The sequence below is a fragment of the Mercenaria mercenaria genome, chromosome 8 (assembly GCF_021730395.1).
Source record: "Mercenaria mercenaria strain notata chromosome 8, MADL_Memer_1, whole genome shotgun sequence".
Taxonomy (NCBI): domain Eukaryota; kingdom Metazoa; phylum Mollusca; class Bivalvia; order Venerida; family Veneridae; genus Mercenaria; species Mercenaria mercenaria.
The window spans coordinates 26,884,304-26,907,444 of NC_069368.1; the positions used below are offsets into that span (position 1 = coordinate 26,884,304).

General features: G+C 33.5%; 1 protein-coding gene across 2 annotated transcripts in view; it reads left to right on the plus strand.

Annotated features, from left to right (window-relative positions):
- The window catches only part of LOC123566717 (uncharacterized), a 77,822-nt gene that overhangs the window by 32,269 nt on the left and 22,412 nt on the right, over nt 1–23,141 (plus strand). The window contains exons 4-15 of one of the 2 annotated variants that reach the window (XM_053549618.1): nt 3,758–3,985; nt 4,707–4,821; nt 5,262–5,409; nt 7,486–7,606; nt 7,927–8,119; nt 8,596–8,734; nt 9,027–9,252; nt 9,805–9,969; nt 16,289–16,431; nt 19,834–19,965; nt 21,060–21,138; nt 23,044–23,099. In XM_053549618.1, coding sequence (XP_053405593.1) covers nt 3,758–3,985; nt 4,707–4,821; nt 5,262–5,409; nt 7,486–7,606; nt 7,927–8,119; nt 8,596–8,734; nt 9,027–9,252; nt 9,805–9,969; nt 16,289–16,431; nt 19,834–19,965; nt 21,060–21,138; nt 23,044–23,099 — 1,745 coding nt within the window. The remainder of the gene's footprint in view (nt 1–3,757; nt 3,986–4,706; nt 4,822–5,261; nt 5,410–7,485; nt 7,607–7,926; nt 8,120–8,595; nt 8,735–9,026; nt 9,253–9,804; nt 9,970–16,288; nt 16,432–19,833; nt 19,966–21,059; nt 21,139–23,043; nt 23,100–23,141) is intronic. The other variant, XM_045361035.2, reaches the window with a different exon arrangement.

Consider the following 23,141-nt stretch of genomic DNA (forward strand, 5'->3'; position numbering starts at 1 on the left):
TTGGAGTGTTCTTTGAACACTTATCGACTGAATAGCGAAAAGTGCAGACCATGATTAGCCTGTGCGGATGTGCAGGCTGATCTTGGTCTGCAGTGGTCACAAAGGCAGAATCACTCGCCGGCATTTTATGCATTTTTTTTCTGCTGTAATAACGTAAGCAAGGACATTCTGAGATATCTGATTCCAGAATTTCCGCGTTAAGTCATTGATGAATATCTAGATTTGGAATGGTGATTATGATTTATCATATAAGGATTATGGTTATAGTAATATAGCTCCAACATAAAGCGGAACAATAGCTCAGCGGGTACGTGTCACAGTTTTGGAGTTCGAAACACCATCGTTTCAAACACTTAAAATTAACTTCAGATACGCTTATACCACATTTTTAAGCACGAATGCTTATAAGTGAATCAAATAAGAGTATGTTTCTGTTCCAAAGGGACACTGAAATATATTATGAACTAACTAGGTTAGTTTAAAATTGTGTTCATTATTTATACAACATTGGGGAGTTTGAAATGTTTTAGTGATGGAATAGTAACTATTTTCGCACAATGAGGCCACTAGTTTCTTCATTATTCGCTCTTCTTTTGATAAAAGCAATCTGTGATAATTTGGTGATAAATTATACTACAAAAAATAGTTCACACTTTAGGACTGATCCGTCTTTAGATATGCCGTAATTGCTTGAAGTGAATTGATGAAACAGTCGCTTCGAAACAGCTAGATTTCCATACACTATGCTGAATGAATCACTTGTCCATATAGCGTGATATTTACCACATACCTTTAACATAAGATAAAATATCACACATGAAAAAATATCCATTCTTTCTTACCTACGAAAGTTCTGTATCAAAGGAATGAGCTTTACTTTGTCCAGTCTTCGCGGCTAGTGTCATTTTTGTTCTGCGATAAAGAGAAATTTCTATTGAAGTAACATCGCCAGCAAAAGTAATCTCAATCAAAAGAAATTTGGTTTACCGTATTTGACCGTGCTCTCTCGTTTTAGAAAGAAAAGCAAGAATAAACAAGAATAAAGCGAAAATGAATAATGATACTTTTTATAGCTCCATCATTACTCCTTGATAGCCATCAAAGGCTGGAAGAAATGTTAATGAAAATACTTTCGAACATGTTTAGGACTTAAAGGGTTTTGAAATTATGTATTTCACTTCCTAAATTCTCATTAATGCAAACAAATAGTGTGTATTTGATAAAAGAATTCTACATATAGATTATGCGAGTTATTAATAAAACGTCTATTTTGTTACTATAAATACATTATCGTCAGCTTTTTGTGTTCCGCAGTCTGTGTGTCATACTGTCCTTGTAACTTTTGACTTTACACAGTCGCTACAACAAATCTGCCAGACGTGATCGAGGTTCCTACACGTTGTTTAACAACAAAACTAAATTGTTTGTTGTGTCATACAGCGTATATTTACCTCGGTTTTCTCACCTATGATCTGTTAGACAATACTATGGTGGTTGTTAGATCGTCTTTCATGTACTATCTCTGCTAAACTTTCATAAAAACGACTGTCTTTACCTTTATGGCTTTATGACAGAAACTGTCATATTTCGCCATGAAACACGTTCCTTTTCGACATGAAATCACTGTCTTAATTACAATACGAACAAATGACCCCGAGCGATGGATACATTTGTACAGTTTTTGTTCTCAATGTAATTTTATATTTAAGTAATAATCACGGCGTAAGGTGTAAAACAAGGGGCATCATTGTGTCATTGTTCGTTGTACTAATTTATTGATCGATCGATCAAGATCTATTATGATTTAAATTGTCAACTTTATAAATTGTACCTAATAAAAATAGTAAAGTACAGTCAATTTAGGGACGAAGAACATAACAAATAAGACTTTTTCTTTCGTCTACATGCACTGACAGCCATTATAGGAATTAGTTTTTTTCTTGAATTGCAGCTATTTTTGCAAAATTCGGATATACGTTATAATGCACTCTATATGTATCCAAGGCTAATTATTTTTTCAATTTTAAGACATCTTTCATAATGCCAGTTTTATGGACAAAAGGAAACTTTTCTATGTAAAGATCTGACAAATGAACAATTTTGAAAAAGAAACAAAAAGCACGATGTTTTTGTAATTGTTTTCACTCGAGAGTGTTTTTTTTTCTCCATTCATCAACAAAGAAATCTAAAATAGAGATTTTAAAACTATTTGGTGCCAAGTATAGCAAAAAATACCCAATCACTGATAAATTCACAACTAACTTAAGATATTCTGAAAATTAAAAACAAAGACATTGCAACCATAAGAGTTCTTTAGAGTGAATTATATACAATTTTAAGGGTTTGTCTTAAAGTTAAAGAGGAATCATGGAAACATTTGTTATTGAAAAACTGGATCAGACAGTGTGAAAATTACTTATCACGGTATGAAAATGAGTTTTATAAGTAAATGAGAAAAGAATGCACATATACAATTGTAAAGGTAACATAAGAAAATAATGTGTAATATGATATGTGTAATATGATATTTAATGACATATGGTTGTTTCAGACAATATGTTACATGGATTTGTTTTTGATAAAGCGTTTGAATTGCAAAAAGGCTGAGTTATCTATTTTATGACTTTTGTACAATATCTTACAATGATTGATTTTCAAAATTTGACAAAATGTTGCATTCTTTATATTGTCGAAATGTCAAATTAAAGATAATTTAAGAGTACAGATATCTATATAAAAGAAACTATGTTAACTATATCTGCATTTAACTGCACTTACATCAGTTTCGCATTCATCCTCTTTGAATATTGATATATGAATTATATTACCTGATTTCTACATGTTCCAATTGACTTGATTGATAGGTACATACACTTGTTTTAGATCAATTTTTTGGGAACTGTGTGAACGTAATCGTTCATGTTTGTTTGCAAATTGCTAGGGCCAGGTATCATAAATTACACAATGTTGTCATTTTGCGCGTGTAACAATTAAATGTAATATATACACATTAACATAACCTTACCTACTGACCCATTGTTTGTTTTCTATGTTTAACCAGTCTAATTCTTAACCTTGTCATATATATATCAGGTATATTAAACAACATATTTTGTAATTTTATATGAATGGTAAAATTCAAATGAGCCGTACCATGAGAAAACCATCATAGTGGGTTGGCGACCAGCATGGATCCAGACCAGCCTGCGCATCTGCGCAGTCTGGTCAGGATCCATGCTGTTCGCTAACAGTTTCTCTAATTGCTATAGGCTCTGAAAGCGAAAGCATGGATCCTGACCAGACTGCGCGGATGCGCAGGCTGGTCTGGATCCATGCTGGTCGCACACCCACTATGTTGGTTTTCTCATGGCACGGCTCAAATACTAAATCATCACATATCTTGCAGAGGCGAGTGATGTATTTTTCAAGCCGTTTCTTTTTGTCTGTGAATGAACATCATACACGTAATAAGAACTTTAATTTACTGTAAAAATGAAAATGCAAGGTGTAATATGCATATTGCGGGTGTCTTATTTACAATGTCGTCACGAACACATCACACCAATTTTTCGTAACCAATTTTGGCACGAGACAATTCAAAAACATTCGCAATATCTTGTTACCTTATTAAATGGATGCGATAATGAATATGGCAGAAGGATGCCGAAATAGTACACGATGCTACGGAAATGAACGGGAGTTGCCGATTGTCATTCGTTGGAATCAACGTAACGTTTTTATCCTTTTTCAAATTCAGTATCACAATGACTACAAACAGTTGTTGGTGCGGAACTCCAGACCGCCTCATCTCTTCTGGGCTGCTGACAATGCGTTCAGAGAACTCAGAGAGTCGGGGAAGAACCAGGTCATCATGGTGTCTGGAGAGTCGGGTGCTGGAAAAACAGAAAGCACCAAATATATGATAAGACATCTAATGCACATCAGTCCGAGCGATGACGCCAAGCTGCTTGATAAAATAGTGCAGGTAAGACGATACACTTACATGCATTGTAACGTATAACATTTAGTGTTATGCCTAAAATAAATATTTTGGAATTCACTGACACACCTGATATTTTGATTAATTCTGTATTCACACTTTAAAAATAAGCAGCATTTTTCTAATGTCTGGATAACTTGATCACATATACAGTTCAACGCTGTTGTCTAATTTGCTGGTCAAATATATAAATAAATTAAAACTATTTCAGCAAAATACTTGTTTAGATTTTTCAATTAGATCTTCCAAAGGTAGTGACGGAACAACTTATAAATGACCGAAAATTCAAAGTTTAACGCTTGTTTGAAATCACAGACGCTTGGATTCTGGAACACTTGCCTCTTTCCCTACCACCCCTCCAGCCTCAACTATGCACCTGTATAACCTTTCTTCTTCATAATTGTATATTCAGATCCAGACACTAATCACACAAACGAAGTAAAACTGATCTGAGCTAGTTTTAAAAAATACAGTCTCTCACTGGCTTAAATGCACTAAAGGCAAGAATGTTCGTACGCCCACCTTGAAAAGCACATGTGCGTAATAGTTGGGGTTGGGTGGGATGTTGTTTCAGAATCCAAGTGTCTGTGTTTGATATCACCACATAAGCATCACTATTTAAATAAATTTGTTTCACACTTCACAAATAATGAGTGCATTGCCTAAATATTACAAATAATATGATTTTGATTTTCATAATTATTAGGTGAACCCGCTTCTGGAAGCCTTCGGTAACGCAGCAACAGTCATGAACGGTAACTCTAGCAGATTCGGCAAATTCATAGAGTTGTCTTACACCGAGAACGATGTTCTTATTGGAGGTAACAGCTGTCTTACTTCTGTAACACCTGTTTTATATGTACAATAATTAACTTCATGTTTAGCTTTGTTTAATACATCATTTGATGCAATAAAACAACTTCTTAAATTCATAAAGCATGCATCATCTTCAGAGCGGCAAAGGTGTTGATTACAATAGTAAGTAACTCTACCATATAGGAAAAAAGGTAGAATAATCAAAGTAATCCGTGGAAATCAAGTAAAAATGGATGTGATTTCTGCCTTCCATTTCCTCCGATTTTTCTCATATTATTCTTTGTCCCCATAATTTTTCATGATAAAAACCTAAGTTGAAATAAAAATACGGTCATTGCAATCAAATCATGATAAATAATTTTGACATTTGTGTTTGTTGAATTGATTTTTATATGGTATGATTTTCCTCATCTGTGATCTAAACTGTGTAATTTTATCTTTGCAGCTAAAATAGACGACTACATTCTCGAAAAATCTCGCGTTGTCCACCGCAGTCCGGGAGAGAAGAACTTTCACGTGTTTTATGCTTTGTTTGCTGGAATGTCACGTGAAAGGCTACTTTATTACTTCTTGGAAGACCCCGAATGTCACAGGTATATTTCTAGATAAAATATAACAGCAACCACGTACAGTCAGTAGTGTTGATCTACTCTAAGTATAATTCTAAGGTGACAGGCCTTCATATCAACTTTTGATTGTAATATCTATGAATTAAAATTTCAATCATCAATATTATCATATTAATGTCTAAATATGGTGTAAAGTACGTCATGGGTTACTTGTTCAAATATTGATATTAAATAATATATATTTAGCTTTTAATGAATTTAACAAAGCTTTTTACCAAACCAGTTTCAGCTACGAACGTAATAGGTTTATGACGCTTATGTTAAATCTTGGTGAACTGTTGCTATATATATATAAACTAACTGTGTCTCATTAATGTGTTATGTCATCTAAAATGCATGAGCGTGTGATTATTACCAGAAATGAATAACTAAACGCTTGTATGAAACAAGGAAATATTCTCTTATTTAAAAATACATACATAAGAAATTAGTTGTCATTTGCCATATCCTATCTATAAACGAACGGGTCAAGAATGCTCTGACGTATACAAGGATTGACATGTACCATCCGGAAAATGGAAAAACTCTATAATGATATGACGCGTTTAATACAGTAGATTAACATAAAATGTATTACATAACATGTTGTAAATGGAAGGATGATGATTTCGTCTTTCCTTGTCTGACCTAAGCAGGAACTTTAAAAAAAGAGTATTAGGCAATTTGAAATAAGATGTTAAAGATATATTGGCCTTTTATGTTACAGGCATTTAACAATACATAGAAAGCAGTTAAAAGATGCAAATATAGCTACTAAAATGTTTCTTGTGGTTTTTTTTTCTGAAGGTAGTTCTGCACGGTTGATAAACCGGAATTGATGGTGTAACGTCATTTATCCGGAAAACGTAGAATAAACCTGGATTCGGCGTAGGGAAATGAAAATCAGTTTATGAATTAAAGGCAACCTGTGAATAAATTTAATAAATTGTAACAGTCATTATCTTTCTAAAGTTAAAATATGATATTAAAACATCTGACACCTTAAGTATTTCAAAATAGTATGTTAAAATTAGCTTCAAATAGGCGGTGCACTTTAATCATGGCCAAATATTTCAGAAATAGGCAAACGGACCTATACATTTTTTGCACTATATTATAGGCCATATGTGTTTTTACGACTGTGAGAAGTTTCATTGAAATCTACATCGTGGAAAATTTGCTGTTCGCGAAAATGTTATGAAAGTTGCTATTTTCCCATAGACTCCCATCATGAAAAATTGCGTGAGGTCCAAATTTTTCAGATCAGTCTAGCAAAAAAAAAAATCAAGCACACGACCCTATTCTTTTTATTTGCTGAGTTTTCTCGGTATATTCTGAAGTTTTGAAAAATCAGAGTTTAATCAAATTCTACATTTGTAGAAAAATTTTCGATCCAATCGTGCAGAACTACTTTCGAATAAGACACTTCATTGAATACAAAATACAGTGACGTAATAACTTTGCTCCGTGTGACGTCACTGTCAAGTTAACCTATAAATACATCTTTATAGTGTTTCCAATGATATTTGTTACCTTCTGAATTTGATTACATTTTGTGCTGAGCGCTGGAAAATATAGCTTAGTCTAAAACCCTTTGTAGTGATACTTTCGATCTTTACATATGCATGGCCTAAACTGATTTTTCGTAGAAAATATGTTATAAACGATAACGCATAGAATACATTATTTTTTTTTCTCTCAAAAATAGCATAAAAACAAAGAAAAATATCAAACAGGGAATGCCACGCACTAAAATCTTGCATTCGTAATTACATGAAAATTAATTTGCATCGTTACATATTGTGATATTAAAATTATAATTTGTGTTTATGACGGGAACTATAAATAACTTGTCCGTTTGTTTCATTATTCTGTCCATCGTAAAGTGATAAAACATCACTGATGTGGTTGTTGTAAGGAATTGACAGGCAAATATAGGTTGATACATCTTGAAGTCCCTTTGTTTGTCGTTCCACCGTTCATATTGATGAAAATTTGATGATAAGTTCGATACAGTTTTAATGTTTTAAAATATAATATTTAATGCTTTTTTCTCTACAGAATAATGCGGGACGCAGACCCTCGCCTTGGCGTATTCCGGGATCCGGAAGAATTTCAGTTTTACAAAAGCATGTTTTACAACCTGACAGAAATAATGACTGAAGTCGGGTTCTCAGATGAGGTAAATAAAATGATGTTTGCAGTCAGTTAGATATGACCGAATCACTGAAAACTGTCATCAGATGTTATGCTTTACTTTTTGGTGTGATTGTAAAATATATTGCAGTTTTGATGGTTACTGAAGAAATGTGTAATGTCTATTTCATCACAATGTATTCTTTTACGTTACGTTGTCAGATAAATGTATGCTGTAATTATTAAATTTCTTTACCAAAGTACATCAACATTGTATGTAAAATTACAGTTATATAATTGGATCATCTAAAAATGACAAAATTCAGCAATGGGTATTTCATATTTGAGTAATTTGTTAATTTTCAGCATATTACCCTAATATTTTTGATATTGGCGGCCATATTGCACCTTGCAAACATTGTGTTTGTGCCATGTGAGGACACTGATGGTGTAAGCGTAGTCGACGAGTATCCTTTGCACGCGGTTGCTAAGTTACTTGGTGTAGATGACGAGGTCCAGCTTACAGAGGCGCTCATTTCAACTGTCAATCATATAAAAGGTAATAATTTTGTGGCTTAAAAATTGGACTTTTAGATTTACCGTATTTAATTTAAAAAGGAGCAAAATTCTAACAGGAAAAGACACGTTAAAATCTTGCAAACTTTGACAATACCATTCTATTCAGACGACTGTCGTATATTTTACTTATTGTTGGTCTATGTATATTACACTTCCAAAATTAAGCTCTTGTCAATAGAGAAACAATGTACACTTTCATGAAATTGGTATCTAGACAGTATAGTACATTTGTGGTTTGATATTAGGTAAATGCCTCGCGCCGTATTGTCAACAGTATTGATTACGTGTAATACAACAATGAAACACAGCTCTTATCCTCGGACAGACGAACTGGAAATTTAGTAAATCCCTCCCCCACCCACGAACACAAAACTTTAGAAAAACTAGCGCAAACGTAACGTAGTGTACTAGTATCGTGCACAGAAAATAAACAAGCCCTGTATAATTATATTTCAGGAGAGAGAATACAATCGTGGAAGAACATGCGGGAAGCCAATGATTGCCGAGACGCCTTGGCCAAAGATTTATACTCGAGACTGTTTGGTTGGATCGTTGGACAAGTAAACAGAAATTTGTGGAGCTGTGAGAACCGCGGGTATGTGCACTATGATGTTTGAATACAATATCGAAACATTATGGGCTGCCTTCAGTTGTAAAAATTTCTGCACTTAAGATTGGCCGTGTGTTACAAATGAAAAATAAGGAACAGGTTGTAACATCACTTTATGAAGGAAAGTTTTTAATCTCGTGACTTTTAATTTCAATTTGACATACATTTTCTAACATTATAATAAGCCATAGCAGGACAAAAATGAAAATGGAAACAAACTACAACTAATATTTGAGGGAAGTCCAGTAAAATACAGATTGCATTTATTTTTTTTAAGTTCTTCACGTGGGCCGTCCATTGGTCTGTTGGATATGTCAGGCTTTGAGAACTTCCCTTGCAATGGGTTTGATCAATTCCTCATCAATGCAACCAACGAGAAATTGCAGATGTACTTCATGGACTATATATTTCCACGAGAACAACGGGATTATGAGCTTGAGGGGATTGCATGGACAGACATACATTACCATAGCAACGAAGATGTTCTGGACTTGCTTTTCCAGGTTAACAACCGCTTTGCTAAAAACATTTGTGATAATTGAAGTCTGAACTAGAATTGATTTGTAATTTATCCCTGAATCTGATACTAACGTCTTTGTTCAAATGTTGATGTCTGTTAATTTTTAATATGACTTTTTACATTATTTTTACCCACTTAAATTTACGTGAAATTTGAGTAATTAACACACGATTTCTATCAAAGAGTAAATAGCGGTAAAACGTACGAGTTTAACGTTTGTAAAGATTGTGATTTCCATTTTACATGTCTGTACGAAAATTACATGATTTATTTAAATACGCGCAACACTATTTAGTTGTCAAAATAACTCGCGATTTACATTCGGATAAAGATATTGCATTATGAATTTATGACATGATTTGTGATGCGTGTGGCTCACGGGAAAAAATGTTACTAATTATAGATTTCGTGGTCAAATGTCGCAGTATGATAAAGCTAACATTTTATGAGCAATTACAAAAACTCAGCATTTTATGAAATGACACAAAACATAATTGTTTTTATAGTACTGTAAAATGTCAAATTTCGTTTTTAGAAACCACATGGCATAATGCCCCTCCTTGATGAAGAGTCCCGTTTCCCGCAATCCAGTGATTATACTCTGGTACACAAACTCAAGAATTATTGCTCAACAAATAAACGCTTCATACCGCAGATGGGGGATAAAGTTTCTTTCGGAATCAAGCACTATGCAGAAGATGTAAGTATTGTTCAGTAGCCACAGTTGCACGGGCGGATCCAGGATTTCAGGGTGAAAGAGGGAGGGGCTGTCAGAGATGCTAATGTTGTTAGTAGCTGATTCTTAGGCTTCCCAGGTGACTCGGTCGTGGAGGTTTTGCTTTTAAAGGGGCGGTCCAGTCATTTAAACTAAACCTAAATTATTACTTTGTTGGTAAAATGCAGTTTGCGAGCAAAGGTAGTCAAAATGTTTATCCAAATGACCAAGAATTCGCATTGTTTATGCTAAATCAGTGCCCATCCCTTCAGTGCCTTTCTGTTGGTTACATAGTTGTACTACATAAATACCTATTATTTAATTCTATTACTTGTAATATGTAGAATATCATATTTAATATACTTTAAAGACAGAGTTATTGACAGTTACCTGTTTCTATGATGGAGCCCAATCCACATTATCTGTCATTACTTCTTAAATTCATTTGCAAACGTGTTTTTTTTTATAGAAAACTTGTGCAAGTTATTTATAGTAACAGGCTCATTTCTTCAATACAAATATCTGTTTAATATGGGTGTCGAAATATTAATGACACGGCAAACGACATAATTACATTATTTCTTATATTGCAGTTAAATAAAGCAAGATTCCATTAACCTGTTGCATTTTGACGGCTTTTATATGACAGTATATAAAAAATTATTTCAGTATCATTATAGTTCATAAAAGTTATTTTTGTTTGACTTGTTCATTCTTAGCATATCATCACGAAAGTAAATATATCCAAAGCTTATGTGACATTAGACATTGTTATATAAAAATGATGATATTTGTTCGTAAAAAGTCGTTTTTTTCTAGATATAGTCTTTAGTTCTAAAAATAGGACAGTTCAAATAAAAAAGCCTTGTGCACAGCGATACGAGTGGCTATTCAAGTCGTTTAATAATCTCCATTATTACGTACTCATACTTTACAGTGGATCCTGAAACGTCAATATTTTTTTCCATATTTACGTTCAAATTTCATATCGGGTGCGTGACGTCATTTGTGACGTCAGTTGCATCCATGTCGTCGCGCTTAAAAGTTATCGTAAAGTCGCGCAATATTTCCGCTGCAGACCCCATGCATATTTCTCGATATAAATCTAATGACCTATAATAATGCGGATTTTTTTTATAAGTAATTTGTTCATTCAGATCAAATGATTAACGTAATTATATACGTTTTCTCAACTAACACTTTTCCTTAAATGATTACTAATATACCTTTTTTCTGTTTTGTCAAATAAACACAACGTTAAGGCAGGTAACGTTCAGACAGTGTCACTAGGTCATATTTTGCAAGGGTTAAAATTATTTGGATAACAATAAATGATTAGTCTAACTATTTTTAATGGTTTGAAATTTCTGTTCACCTGGTCCTAAGTAAAAATACATGTTTATGATTATTTTACGATTTTTTTTATAAAAAAATGTATCTACCTTTTGCATAGGTTTATTGGTTTCTTTGATGAATAGACACGCGTAAACAAGTGATTTATAATAACTAGCCTATTTTACGTGCATCTTACGTACTAAAATTGTTATAGGGTTTTGTGCGATTAAGTCTAGACAGTTTGGGAAATAACTAAAGTTTTAACACCCTGATTTATCGCTGTGTAAGAGCTTTATGTATCACATTACATATCATAACTCATGACATATTTAATAGATCATAATAAACTTTAAACAAATCTATTTTATAGGTATTTATATGTTGTACTGATGACAGTTACCTCAGGCTTTGTTTATTTTTAAATTTATTTCTTTAATATCTTGACAGAATGTGTCTTTCAGATAATATTTTCACATAACATTTAATTTCACACTTTAGTAATTATAATTACAATGTACACAGTATAAAAAAATTAAATATCACCTGAATTAAAATTACTCCGGAACAAGTTTTTGACGTCATTTATGACGTAATGTTATACTATTATATACATGTATCAGGTCATTTCAGCTGTCATTGATGATGTCACAACACTTTCAAATAATATTAAATGACTAGATTCTACACGCTTTAAATAAATCAGTATATTACGGGTTATTATTGTCTGCGAATAAAAGCTACATTTTGTAGTGACGCTCAAAATTATACCAGTTTCTGACCTGTTCACGTGTTGATACTTAAGGTGTTACTTATCATATTGTAATGATAATCAGTTTTCGCAATAAACCACTTTACGTTGAGTTGCCTGGTCTAAGCTTAATTATGCGACTCATTTGAAGAAAGAACGAAAACTGAATTTGACCTTTGGATGACATTTACAGTATAAATAAACAGGCGCTTGTCCCCTCGGCCTTTCAGTTGAAAGTGAAACAACGCTTGTCGGAAGACTTGTTGTCGGTATTAAGGTATAAATGAAGAATAACTGTACTCTAAATGTTGAATTAGACGTAAATTATGCTTCGGTAATTCTCCTTTTAGAAGGATGTGTCATTACTTAAATGCATTTAAATGCTTGCACGACATGTTAATTCATAATAAAAAGGAGTTTATAGGAAGCCGCTGATTACTTTCGCATTAAATAGATGTTTTTTTGACTGTCCGATGACATTTTATAATGCGTTTCTTTGTTTTGCTCATTTTATTTGAATGAACTTTAGTTGTGTGGAGTCTCGGGTTTTTAAATTTCTTCCCAGATAACCTTTAAGCTAAGAAATAGGTGTGAGATGTTTCAAAACTCAAAATACTACACCTGTTTCAGTAAAAAATATTAGCGAAATCGTACTGTTTTGTACTTTGACAATTACGAGATACAAAGAAATTCAAAAAATCGCAATATTCATTATGATTAATTATAATCTCACTTCCTTAAAGTTGAAAATGTTTTGTAATTAATCATTTTAAAAATCAAAATTTAATTAATTAATTAATTAATTAATTGATTAATTAATTCTGTAGCTTTGTATATCCTGATAAAGATATGCATATTTGCATATCGTGGAGCCTAAGTGAATTAGAATAGAAGTGAATCAGTAGACTTGTACATGGAACATAAAAATCAAACATTGATTTAACATCTTATTAATTCTGTAACAATGTATAAACTAATGAATGAAGAGTTGCACCATGTGCTATTAAACTTTATTAGAGTTGTACTCATGGATCACTGTTATCCGATCTCGGATATACATGTGCACAATATGATGACGTTTTCAATCAGAAATGATATAAAATGAAAATTAAACTTTGATCGCTTTACAGAGCTTCATATGTACACCACAGTATGTATGTTACAATAAATAACTTTTAATATTGCCGAGTATTACGCCATGTTATAAAGGTATGGAAAACACGAGACAGTTGCAAAAAGCAAGTTCAAAGTTACTAACATAATAGTGTGATTAGTCAGTACTTTAGCAACTGGCTATAGCTCTAAATCAACTTCCAAGTTTCAACCTCGCGTCGTTTGAGTTTTCCTTCTATTTCTATGTGACCGTATCTGGACGTGTAAAATATAGTACCATATTTATCTTTTATAGTCCTGTTCAATAAGGTTGTTACTTCCCTTGCGTGAGTTGTCGTTATTGATAAAAACTACTTCCGGTGAGCAAATAAAATCAGAAAATGGCGACGAACGAAGGAATTGATGAATCGATTGTCTTTGACAAACATTCAGTGCGTGAATAGAGGGTTCATTGAAGAGATAGAGGTACACATGTGCCAGGAAATAGGCCATTATTGATAAAACGTGCTAAAGGACATGTTAAGTTAGGTACGAGGCCACTTTGTGAAATAAATATCGAGGACGATCAACGCTACAAACGACGACAGTTAGAACTTTTAAATTTGTACTCCTCTTGGAGAGAAAATACCTGAGCCCAAGACTTCTTTGTATAGACTTTGAAGGGACATTCTGTTGAAAGGATCTAATTTGCGTTTGGAATAAAATGTTGCCAAAATTAATTTCATTCTATAAAGTAGTATTCATTCAAGAGTTGTTTTCAGACCGTGTATAACGAGGAAAATCTTTGTATTAAAGTTGAAAAAGACTGAATGCTTGTCAACAACCACTAACATGTAAATGTTAAATTTCATTATGTCTTTCTGTAAACAATGTTTCAGTGGCTTGTTACTAAATACTTAACTGTCTAACTCTTGAACTATAGATTTCTATGTGAATAATTAAATGTCACAAAGTAGTGGGTATTTTTATATTATTTTAGCAGCTTCTTCGTCCGAAAATGGAACTTACCTACATACTAATCAAGAAGAGCTAATCCGTCCCTTAAATAGTTAAAATATTTCACCGAACACAATATGACATATTATTTTCCTTACATTTTTTCACAACTAGCTGACTTTTTTCGTGAATTTGAGAGAATCAAGTCTTGAAATAGTTTTTAACTTTTGAAAACAAAACCCAACAATCGTCAAATGGAGTAATTTCAATATCACCGAGATGGCATAATGACTGGAGGTTAGCTCATGATCAGTGTATTACTGTCAAAAAATGGCCTGAAAAGGACTATCTATAAAATCAGCGAATGTTTTGTCACTTTCTTTGGAAAAAGGTCCGGTACCGGCTGAATTGAGAAGATCTGCGGCATATATAAAGAAGGAAAACAATCGCTGAAATTAATATTTCACTATGAAATAAAACTGTGTTTCCCCTCCTGCTACCTACCACTTAAAATGCTACAGTCTAAAATGTTTTGGCGAGCAGGACTAAATCCTTATCTAAACTTACTAGATGTTCAAAGTTCAAAGGTAGTGACTGGTTTAAAATATATACCTACATTCGGATAAGTAACTTAAGGACAGTACGTCTTAAGTCAAAGTGATAAATGTGGCTGTTTAAATGAGGTTCAAACTATCATGAAATTGAACACTGGAAACTGACTGCTTTAACCAGGTTCACTTTAGGGAACAAAGGTCTTCCTGCATATAAGCAATTTTAATCCTGTGGAACAATTTCTTTAATGACATGAAACTGCAACCAGCAGGGTGTGCGAAGGGGCATATTTTTCATTGTTCAAAAAACTTTAATAACAAACATACTCTATTTCTTAAATTAAACATCTAAAGCATTTATTCAGTGAATCAACAAACTATTTACACATATTTATACACATGAAAACTTTCGTACATTTAATTATTTCTGATAACTTTACATTTTGTCAATGCGATTTATTTATACTTTTAGGTGAAATTTAATTCACATGTGGACACCAGAATTTACATGCTCTCTTGTGGCTGCTCACTCGTAGAAATATTACATATGATGTTCCAATCTGTGAAATGTATTTCAATTTTAAACTGAAACAATCAAGTATCCGCTCTGTAAGTCTGTAATACTTTTGAAATATTTAAGAGGAAATCCGCACTCGCTTCACTTTTTAACAATGTTTGGCATTTATTTCAACTTCTTTAAAAATGGTCTTTCTCAATATCAGATATACATGTATTTAATGAAATTTTGTTTCGAATAAAATCAGTAAGGCTTAGAATTTTGTTTCAGATCTTGCATAAAACTTGGATATCAGGACAATCATGATTTCAATTATTTCATATTACAGTCAAAGTAACAGAATTTCTCACATAATTGATAATTCAAGATTAGACCAGATGACATGCTGTTTACACTTTTATCAATTATTATATAAACATGATAAATATATTCAATTTCTGTCAACATGCAGATTGTTATCAGCAATTTGTTACATATGCAAATTCGGTTAATCATGTTTGCTCCCCAATATTTTGAATGTATGCTGATCTTATCTTTTAGCACTGAAGAGTTCACAAGGGGAGTAATAAATCAGGGGAGATAACAACCCTTATTGAACAGGACTATAATCTTGGTATTGTTTTAATGTGTGAGCAACTCGGGGCTACTGTTTTAAACAATAAAACAAGCAGCAACTGATTCTAAAATAATTATGAACATTATATTCGCATTCGAAATATTCAGAATGACCATCACTCCGCTCTAGGGTTAGGGTTAGGGTTAGGGTTTAGGGTTAGGGTTAGGGTTGAAATTGACCCCACCCTAGGGCAAACTTAGTTTTACACAAAATTGTATAGGGAAAACCTTTAAAAATCTTCTTAGAGCTTAGATATTTGGCATGTAGTATTGTCTAGTGGACCTCTACCAACATTGTACAAATCATAACCGGTCTATATACAATGAAATGTTGATTCTTCAGCCAGGTATCACTCAGTAAACACTGGCTATCAGTTCTTTCAGGGCTTTGATATTAGTGTTAGGAATTATTCGGAATACAAGTAGATTTGATAATTTCCATCATGTTTGAGAACATTTAGAACTTTGTTTCATCTATACATTTTACAGGTTTCATACGACGCTAACGGATTTCTGGAGCGCAATCGCGACAATCTGAACCAGGATCTGGTCTCCTGCTTGTTGAACAGCAACAACGAGTTTATACGGGATCTGTTCTCAGCTTCCATGTCGGCAACAGGATCTATAGCGGAGTACGTAACTTACAAGCCCAGTAGCATCAAGTTTATTTTAATCAGCTGTAATCTCTTATTGTGATTGAATGATATAATATTACTAGTATTTACAATCCGTGCATGGCGGACAAGTGGTTAAGGTCGCTACCCCTGACCAGAGAATGAGACAGTAAAAGAATTAGTTAGACAGCTCGTTATTATACGTTCACTTCTTGTGTTTTGCATAATTTTGTCAATGTGTCATATATATATATAAGGTGAAGGTCAGGTAAAACAAACACTTTTGGGGTAGTTACTGCCACAGTCCCAAATTGTTTAACAATTTACAGTAAATGGTATTTTTTTGCATTATTTGCAGTAGTAAAAAGGTTAGAGGACAGAATTTTGCTCATAGCATAGCTACTTCTGACCTTCTCCGGAACAGAATTTTAAACTCCAATTTAAAAATTTCGCAGAGTGTGATGTTCACCACTGTTTTGCTATATCTTGTATTATGTAAATTATATGTCATTCTTGGGTTTTGTAGCCTATATGAAAGTAATAAAGTTATCTATCTATAAATATTTAAAGATATGCAGGTGTTCTAATTTCACATTTGAAAGTACGAACACTTACTGGTCGTTATTAACATGCAAACATACAATAAACATATTTATATGTATTCACTGCATTTTATGTTAGATTTAAAGATCACAGACTGATACATGTATAAGTAAACACAGTATTAATATATAATGCCAAGAAATCCGTGGAAGTTGTTTTTTTAAACAAATGACCGTTTATATTACACTAGATAGAACACTAAGCCCAGTCAAATACATATTTTATAAGGATTTTCTTCATTTGAATCAAGATTTAAAGATAATAAAAGAACATAATTTTTTTTATTTAAATAAAATATGAGCACAGTACATCGTTAATGTTACTCCGGAAATGGAGTTCGACTTAAATAATTTGGAACAAGAATAAGAACGCGTTGAACCGTCAAACTGTATATAAATATACTTATGCCTCATGAATTCGAGTGTAAATTTGGACGTTAACGGAAATTGACAAAACATGCTTGTGCAGTTTTTGCTCTTTCCATATTTTGCGCTTGGATACAGTAATGAATTGTTACCTGATTAAAAAGTCTTTTTTCTTCAATTTAGGTTGACCTGATGCTTACAACATGTTTCACAAAAAAAATCTCAATTTTTCATTTCTAGTTTTTATAGGTAAGAAAGTTTAAAACGTGTTCTGTTAACATTCTTTGTGCTACATTGTAACAAAGAATAAATTGTTGAAAATTGAAAGAGCTGTATATGTAAAGAGGCTGCCTATTATTAACGTAACGGTACATTAACGGCTTGGTACGAAAACGTACGTGATGTATTAGACAGCTCGTGACTATAATAACGTGACCCTTGAACCTTACTTTAGTAAAGACGGCGGGGCGAAGTATAAAACTGGTTACTTTTTCTTGACATTTCCATATCGCTACAGAAAATGTGCTAATCTAATGAATTAAGATCTGTGATATAAACCTAAATGTAGTCTTTATTTAAATAGTTTTGTCGAGATTTGAATAACAAAGGCGACGTTCTGTGTATGTGCGTATAAATGTACATTGCAAAACAATTTAGTTTACATACGAACCTCCCATGAATGTTGCAAATATTCAAAAACTGGTGAATTTTCAGAACATAGGCAAAATCCTTCCTTTTTGTTATAAGACTGGCAACAGTGTTGTTATTTTTTCCGATCCTTTTTTTTTTGCTTGGGTGTGTTCTGTGCTTCCTAAAGGTTTTCTTCCATATTTTATTAACCCTTACCATGCAAAATTTCTATTATGGACTGGTCCAATTTGGGCAGTACCATTTATCATTTGAAAGGGTGTTTACTAAAAATTTACTGACTGAATAGCGAATAGTGCAGACCATGATCAGACTGCACGGATGTGCAGGCTGATCTTGGTCTGCACTGGTCGCAAAGGCAGAATCACTTGCCGCCAGCAGGCTAATGGTTAAATGCATAGTCTATGGAAGCAGGTGATTTTTTGGCATTTTGTTTTGGGAAAAAATATCACTCTTACTCGTGCATCTAAATAACTATGCATATTGTTAAGGTAGGTTCATAGGACCCAATCAAACCACTCTGTGCAGCTAAAATGTCAAAGGATCAACTCGATTTCTTGTTTCAAGAAAGCTGTACATTAACGTTCTTATATCTGTGACTTATAGGACAATGCCTTCTTAGGTTAAGCAATTCTGAGTTTTTCGACAGGTACGCCCATGGTTGACTTAAAACAACGAAACATTGTAAAATCATATTAAAATCTGACACTGTAACATATTTTCGTGACACGTTTATCTAAATTTACTAGTTGTTTGAATACATTATTTCGAATATTTCAATAACCGCTGTAAACATCTTAAAAACGCGACGTTAATTACCAAACTTTTTTTTTTCATAAAACTATTTTTGGCCAAGATAATCTATGTCACGCATTTAGTGCTAGACACATATTTCATACATACCGTTGTAAACCCGATCTTCTTAGGCATACAGTATGTACTTTCAGGTCTTAATTCATGTGCGTTGCGCTTTGTTCATTTGTGTAAATTACAATAAATTCAAATTTTTGTATTACATTGTCATATGTATTCTAACAAATAATAAGATCGGCAGCTGCATTTTTAAATATTTACTTTTGCTGCTGCACTGAGCGCTTATTGTGCATTCCATACAAGTTGCACCGTGTTTTACTTAATGTTACTTCGATATGATTTAAGTCAGATTATAAACAAATTAGAATATTTATCGCAGAGAAAAAGCATGTTAAAGATTAAGAGCGGATATCATTTAAAAAATATTTGATATATTTTTTTGCTTTCTTGAAAGAATGGTGATACACATACGCACGGAAACGTTGATTCAGCCCACACAGTTTCACATTATATTAACGCCAACTTTACGTTGAATTCAAGTTTGTTCGGTTTATATGTTCGTGAAACAAAAAAGGAAGCCAAGCATTGTATATTCTGTGGTAAATTACGGTTGACGCGCGGACCGGTGAGAGAAACTTCTGACGGCAATTGTGACGTAAATTAGTCACATGACGTATGATAAATTACTACATGCACTGATGAAATCCAGCATTTTTAATCGTATTTCTAAAATGAGCATATCATAGTCTGATTACCTCGGTTCGCCGTTCAGATGCCTACATATTTAACAACTTGGTCTAACGCCATGAACTGTTGTAAATTAGACGGTAAACAATGCAAAAGTCTTGATTATTTCATAAATGAACAATATTTGATAAAATTCTCGCCTAGCCCTAAAAGATTTCGAACTTATCAAATCACATTTTTATACTAATATCCCATTATACCTTGTTGATCTTTAATATAGTAAGAAAACTTGATCTTGTTACAGTTTTGCCCGGCAATGCACCAGCAGACCAAAACTTCCGACAGAATGGCCATCATCTTTAGACCTAAAGAAACAACTGAAAGAATCTGTATCGAGAAAGGCGTCTTTGCGCATAAAGACGAATAGGTTAGCAATGTAATGTATCACCAGTGGAAGGGTTTCTTTGTTTGTTGTTGTCTTTTGTATGAACTTGGTGCAAAACTATTATATCTTGTTTCCTATTATTATGGATTATTACGACTGGGCAGATATATTGTTTTTACTGTCCGTACGTCTGTCGTTATTGCGTCTTTTATTAATTTTTTAGGAAAGTTGTCACTGACTTTATCATGCTTCAGATAAGTTAGTTTTTACTGAGTTATTGCCCTTTTATCAAACTGAGGCGTCAGTTATTGGAGGCTAAAGACGTTTTGAGACGTCTAGCTTGCTAAACTATGTCAATAATTAGTTACAATAGTTTTGCACTGAGCTCACGAAATTTAATAAAAAATGTATAATTATGCTATACCTGTTACCATAAATAGGCATAATGGAACTAATTGTTTGTAAATATTTGAATGTTGACATGCATTCTTTATTAATTCAATATGTCAGTCGCATGTTTTGTTCTGATCTGTTTTATGATATATAAATATGGATGTGGAATGTATTTAAACAATATTTAATGTATATCAACGATGTACCTTAATTTATATTTTTAGTGAAGTTTTAATATCAGGTTTTGAAATATGGAATGGAAAACAGGTTTGAAACATACCTGGCAATAACATACCTGATCATAAGTATTGTTAAGGAAATATTGATACAATTTAATTATATTGCGTACTTCTAAATCTTGTTTAGGAAAATTTCTAAATTCAATTTGTTGTTTTTTGTGTTGTTACTTTTTTGCTTTACGTTTGACGCCGTTTTTCAACAGTATTTCAGTTATGTAACGGGAGGCTGTTAACCTACCCAGTGTTCCTGGATACTGTACCAGTACAAACCTGTTCACCGCAAGTAACTGCCAACTTCCCCACATTAATCAGAGGTGGAGGACGAATGTTTTAAACACAATGTCTTTTATCAAATCGTCACGAAGTATATATACGCCCCGCCCGGTGATCGAACTCACGACCCCGCGATCCGTAGATCGGCGCTCTCCCTACTAAGCTAAGCGGGCGGTTCAAAGTGCGCATGAACTTTACTATGTATGTTGTACTTAACTTTACACATGTTTTAATTTCCAGGCCCAGGAACCTATCCGGTGACACATTAGATAGCATATCAAGCGCAAGGTCATCCCCGACAGTAACTGCCCATTTCAAGGTCAGTGTAAATGAAGTATACACCGGTACACAAGTATGTTCTTATGTTTAAGTTTCCTTTGCAGGCATATTACCTTTGATATGAGTGTGGAATATATAGATACTATACAACCAATGTATCTCTGTATTTACAAACAAATTTTTCTACACTTAGGATAGGTATATACATTCTATTTGTCGCAGCTTTTAACAAACCAAAACTGTTATCTGACATTGCGGAAGAATCCAACCTGACAAATTCAGCAAATATGGCCGGCCTAAATAGCAAATGAGCCGCGCCATGAGAAAACCAACATGGTGGCTTTGCGACCAGCATGGATCCAGACCAGCCTGCGCATCCGCGCAGTCTGGTCAGGGTCCATGCTGTTCGCTAACGGTTTCTCTAAATGCAATAGGCTTTGAAAGCGAACAGCATGGATCCTGACCAGACTGCGCGGATGCGCAGGCTGGTCTGGATCCATGCTGGTCGCAAAGCCACTATGTTGGTTTTCTCATGGCGCGGCTCAAATACGAATAATTGTAAGCGCAAAACAGAGTGGCATGTGACACCGCGCTTGCAATTCTATTATCTTAAGACATTATCAAAACTAAAATAAATGATTTGGCCCTTCTTTTCAAAATCAAAGTAATGATTTTTAATTCTAAAATATAGATATCAGTTTTGAAAAAAGAAATACTAATATGCCTACTGAAAACGTAAATATAATACGGAGATATTTCTCTATTTCTCCTGCTCAGCTTATGATTCAGACACAAGAAGAGAAATTCCGCTTGTCAAAATAAAAACGAACTTCATTAGTTCACAAACGTTATGTTCTACACATTGGATAGGTATTTACATTTGAAACCATGTTTTCCTGTTTTCTTCACTAGCAATTTGTTGTCTAATAAATTAACTGTTCAAGTTCCTTGCAAAATAATGCGTAACATTTGTAATGTGACTTGCGAGTTTCACTGTGTGCGAATGTTAAGAAATTACCATTCCCTTGTATATAAGAAATGTATATTAAAACCATGCCGATAAATCAAAACATGTTGTTTACAAAATATTTTTAAGGATTAAAGCCAAATAATTAGTCAAACTTGAAACATCATCGACAACATCACCTTGTAGACTTTGCAAGTTAAGAAAAGTCAAAACTTACTAGCAATCCCATATTCTTTTATTTTGACCCACGAAAATATGCGAGTAAAGTAAGTGCTTTTTTTTAATATAAATTTAGCTTTTTTATACAATTAAATTCCTGCTTATTGTTACAACAAGCAGAGTTCGATTACCTGTTTTCTGTATGCGATTTGGGCACTCCCCGAAATGAAAGAAAAACCATGTACTTGTATATAAGCTGTGTGTTCGAAGAACGCTGAAACGTCTTAAAATTAAGAATAACGCAATCGCGCGGAAATAACCTTATTATATTGCCACTTACACTTACTGTGATACATCACCTGTAAGCAACAGTTTAGTAATATCTAAATATATTATTAATATAACTATTGTGAAGGATAATCAACAACGCCTACTCTTAAATGGCCTGGCTTTCGAGTGGTTTCCAGACTTGAGTTATAAATTACAATAGTACTAAAGCAACAGATTGTTGTCACAACACGAACCTTTAAGAAAGGCTGATTTTCTCTAACGCTTATCATGCTGGACACGATTGATTCTGCCTTTGCGACCAGTGTAGATTATGATCAGCCTGCACATCCGTGCAGTCTGATCAAGATCTGCACAGTTCGCTATTCAATCAGTGTCTTTTTGGTAAGCACCCCTTTTAACAGCTGATGGTACTGTCCAAATTGAAAGATGGACAAGTTCATTATAGAAATTTAGCAGGGTTAAGGTTAAGTAAACGTGATAGTGAATCTTAAGACAAGTTAGAATCACTTTTGATCTTTTCATTTTCAGCGGTCACTGACTGACCTCGTGGAAAAGCTGAATTTGGCTCAGCCCTTGTTTGTGAGGTAAGTGTTTCTTATTCTAGATAACATATGTCCAACAGTCTA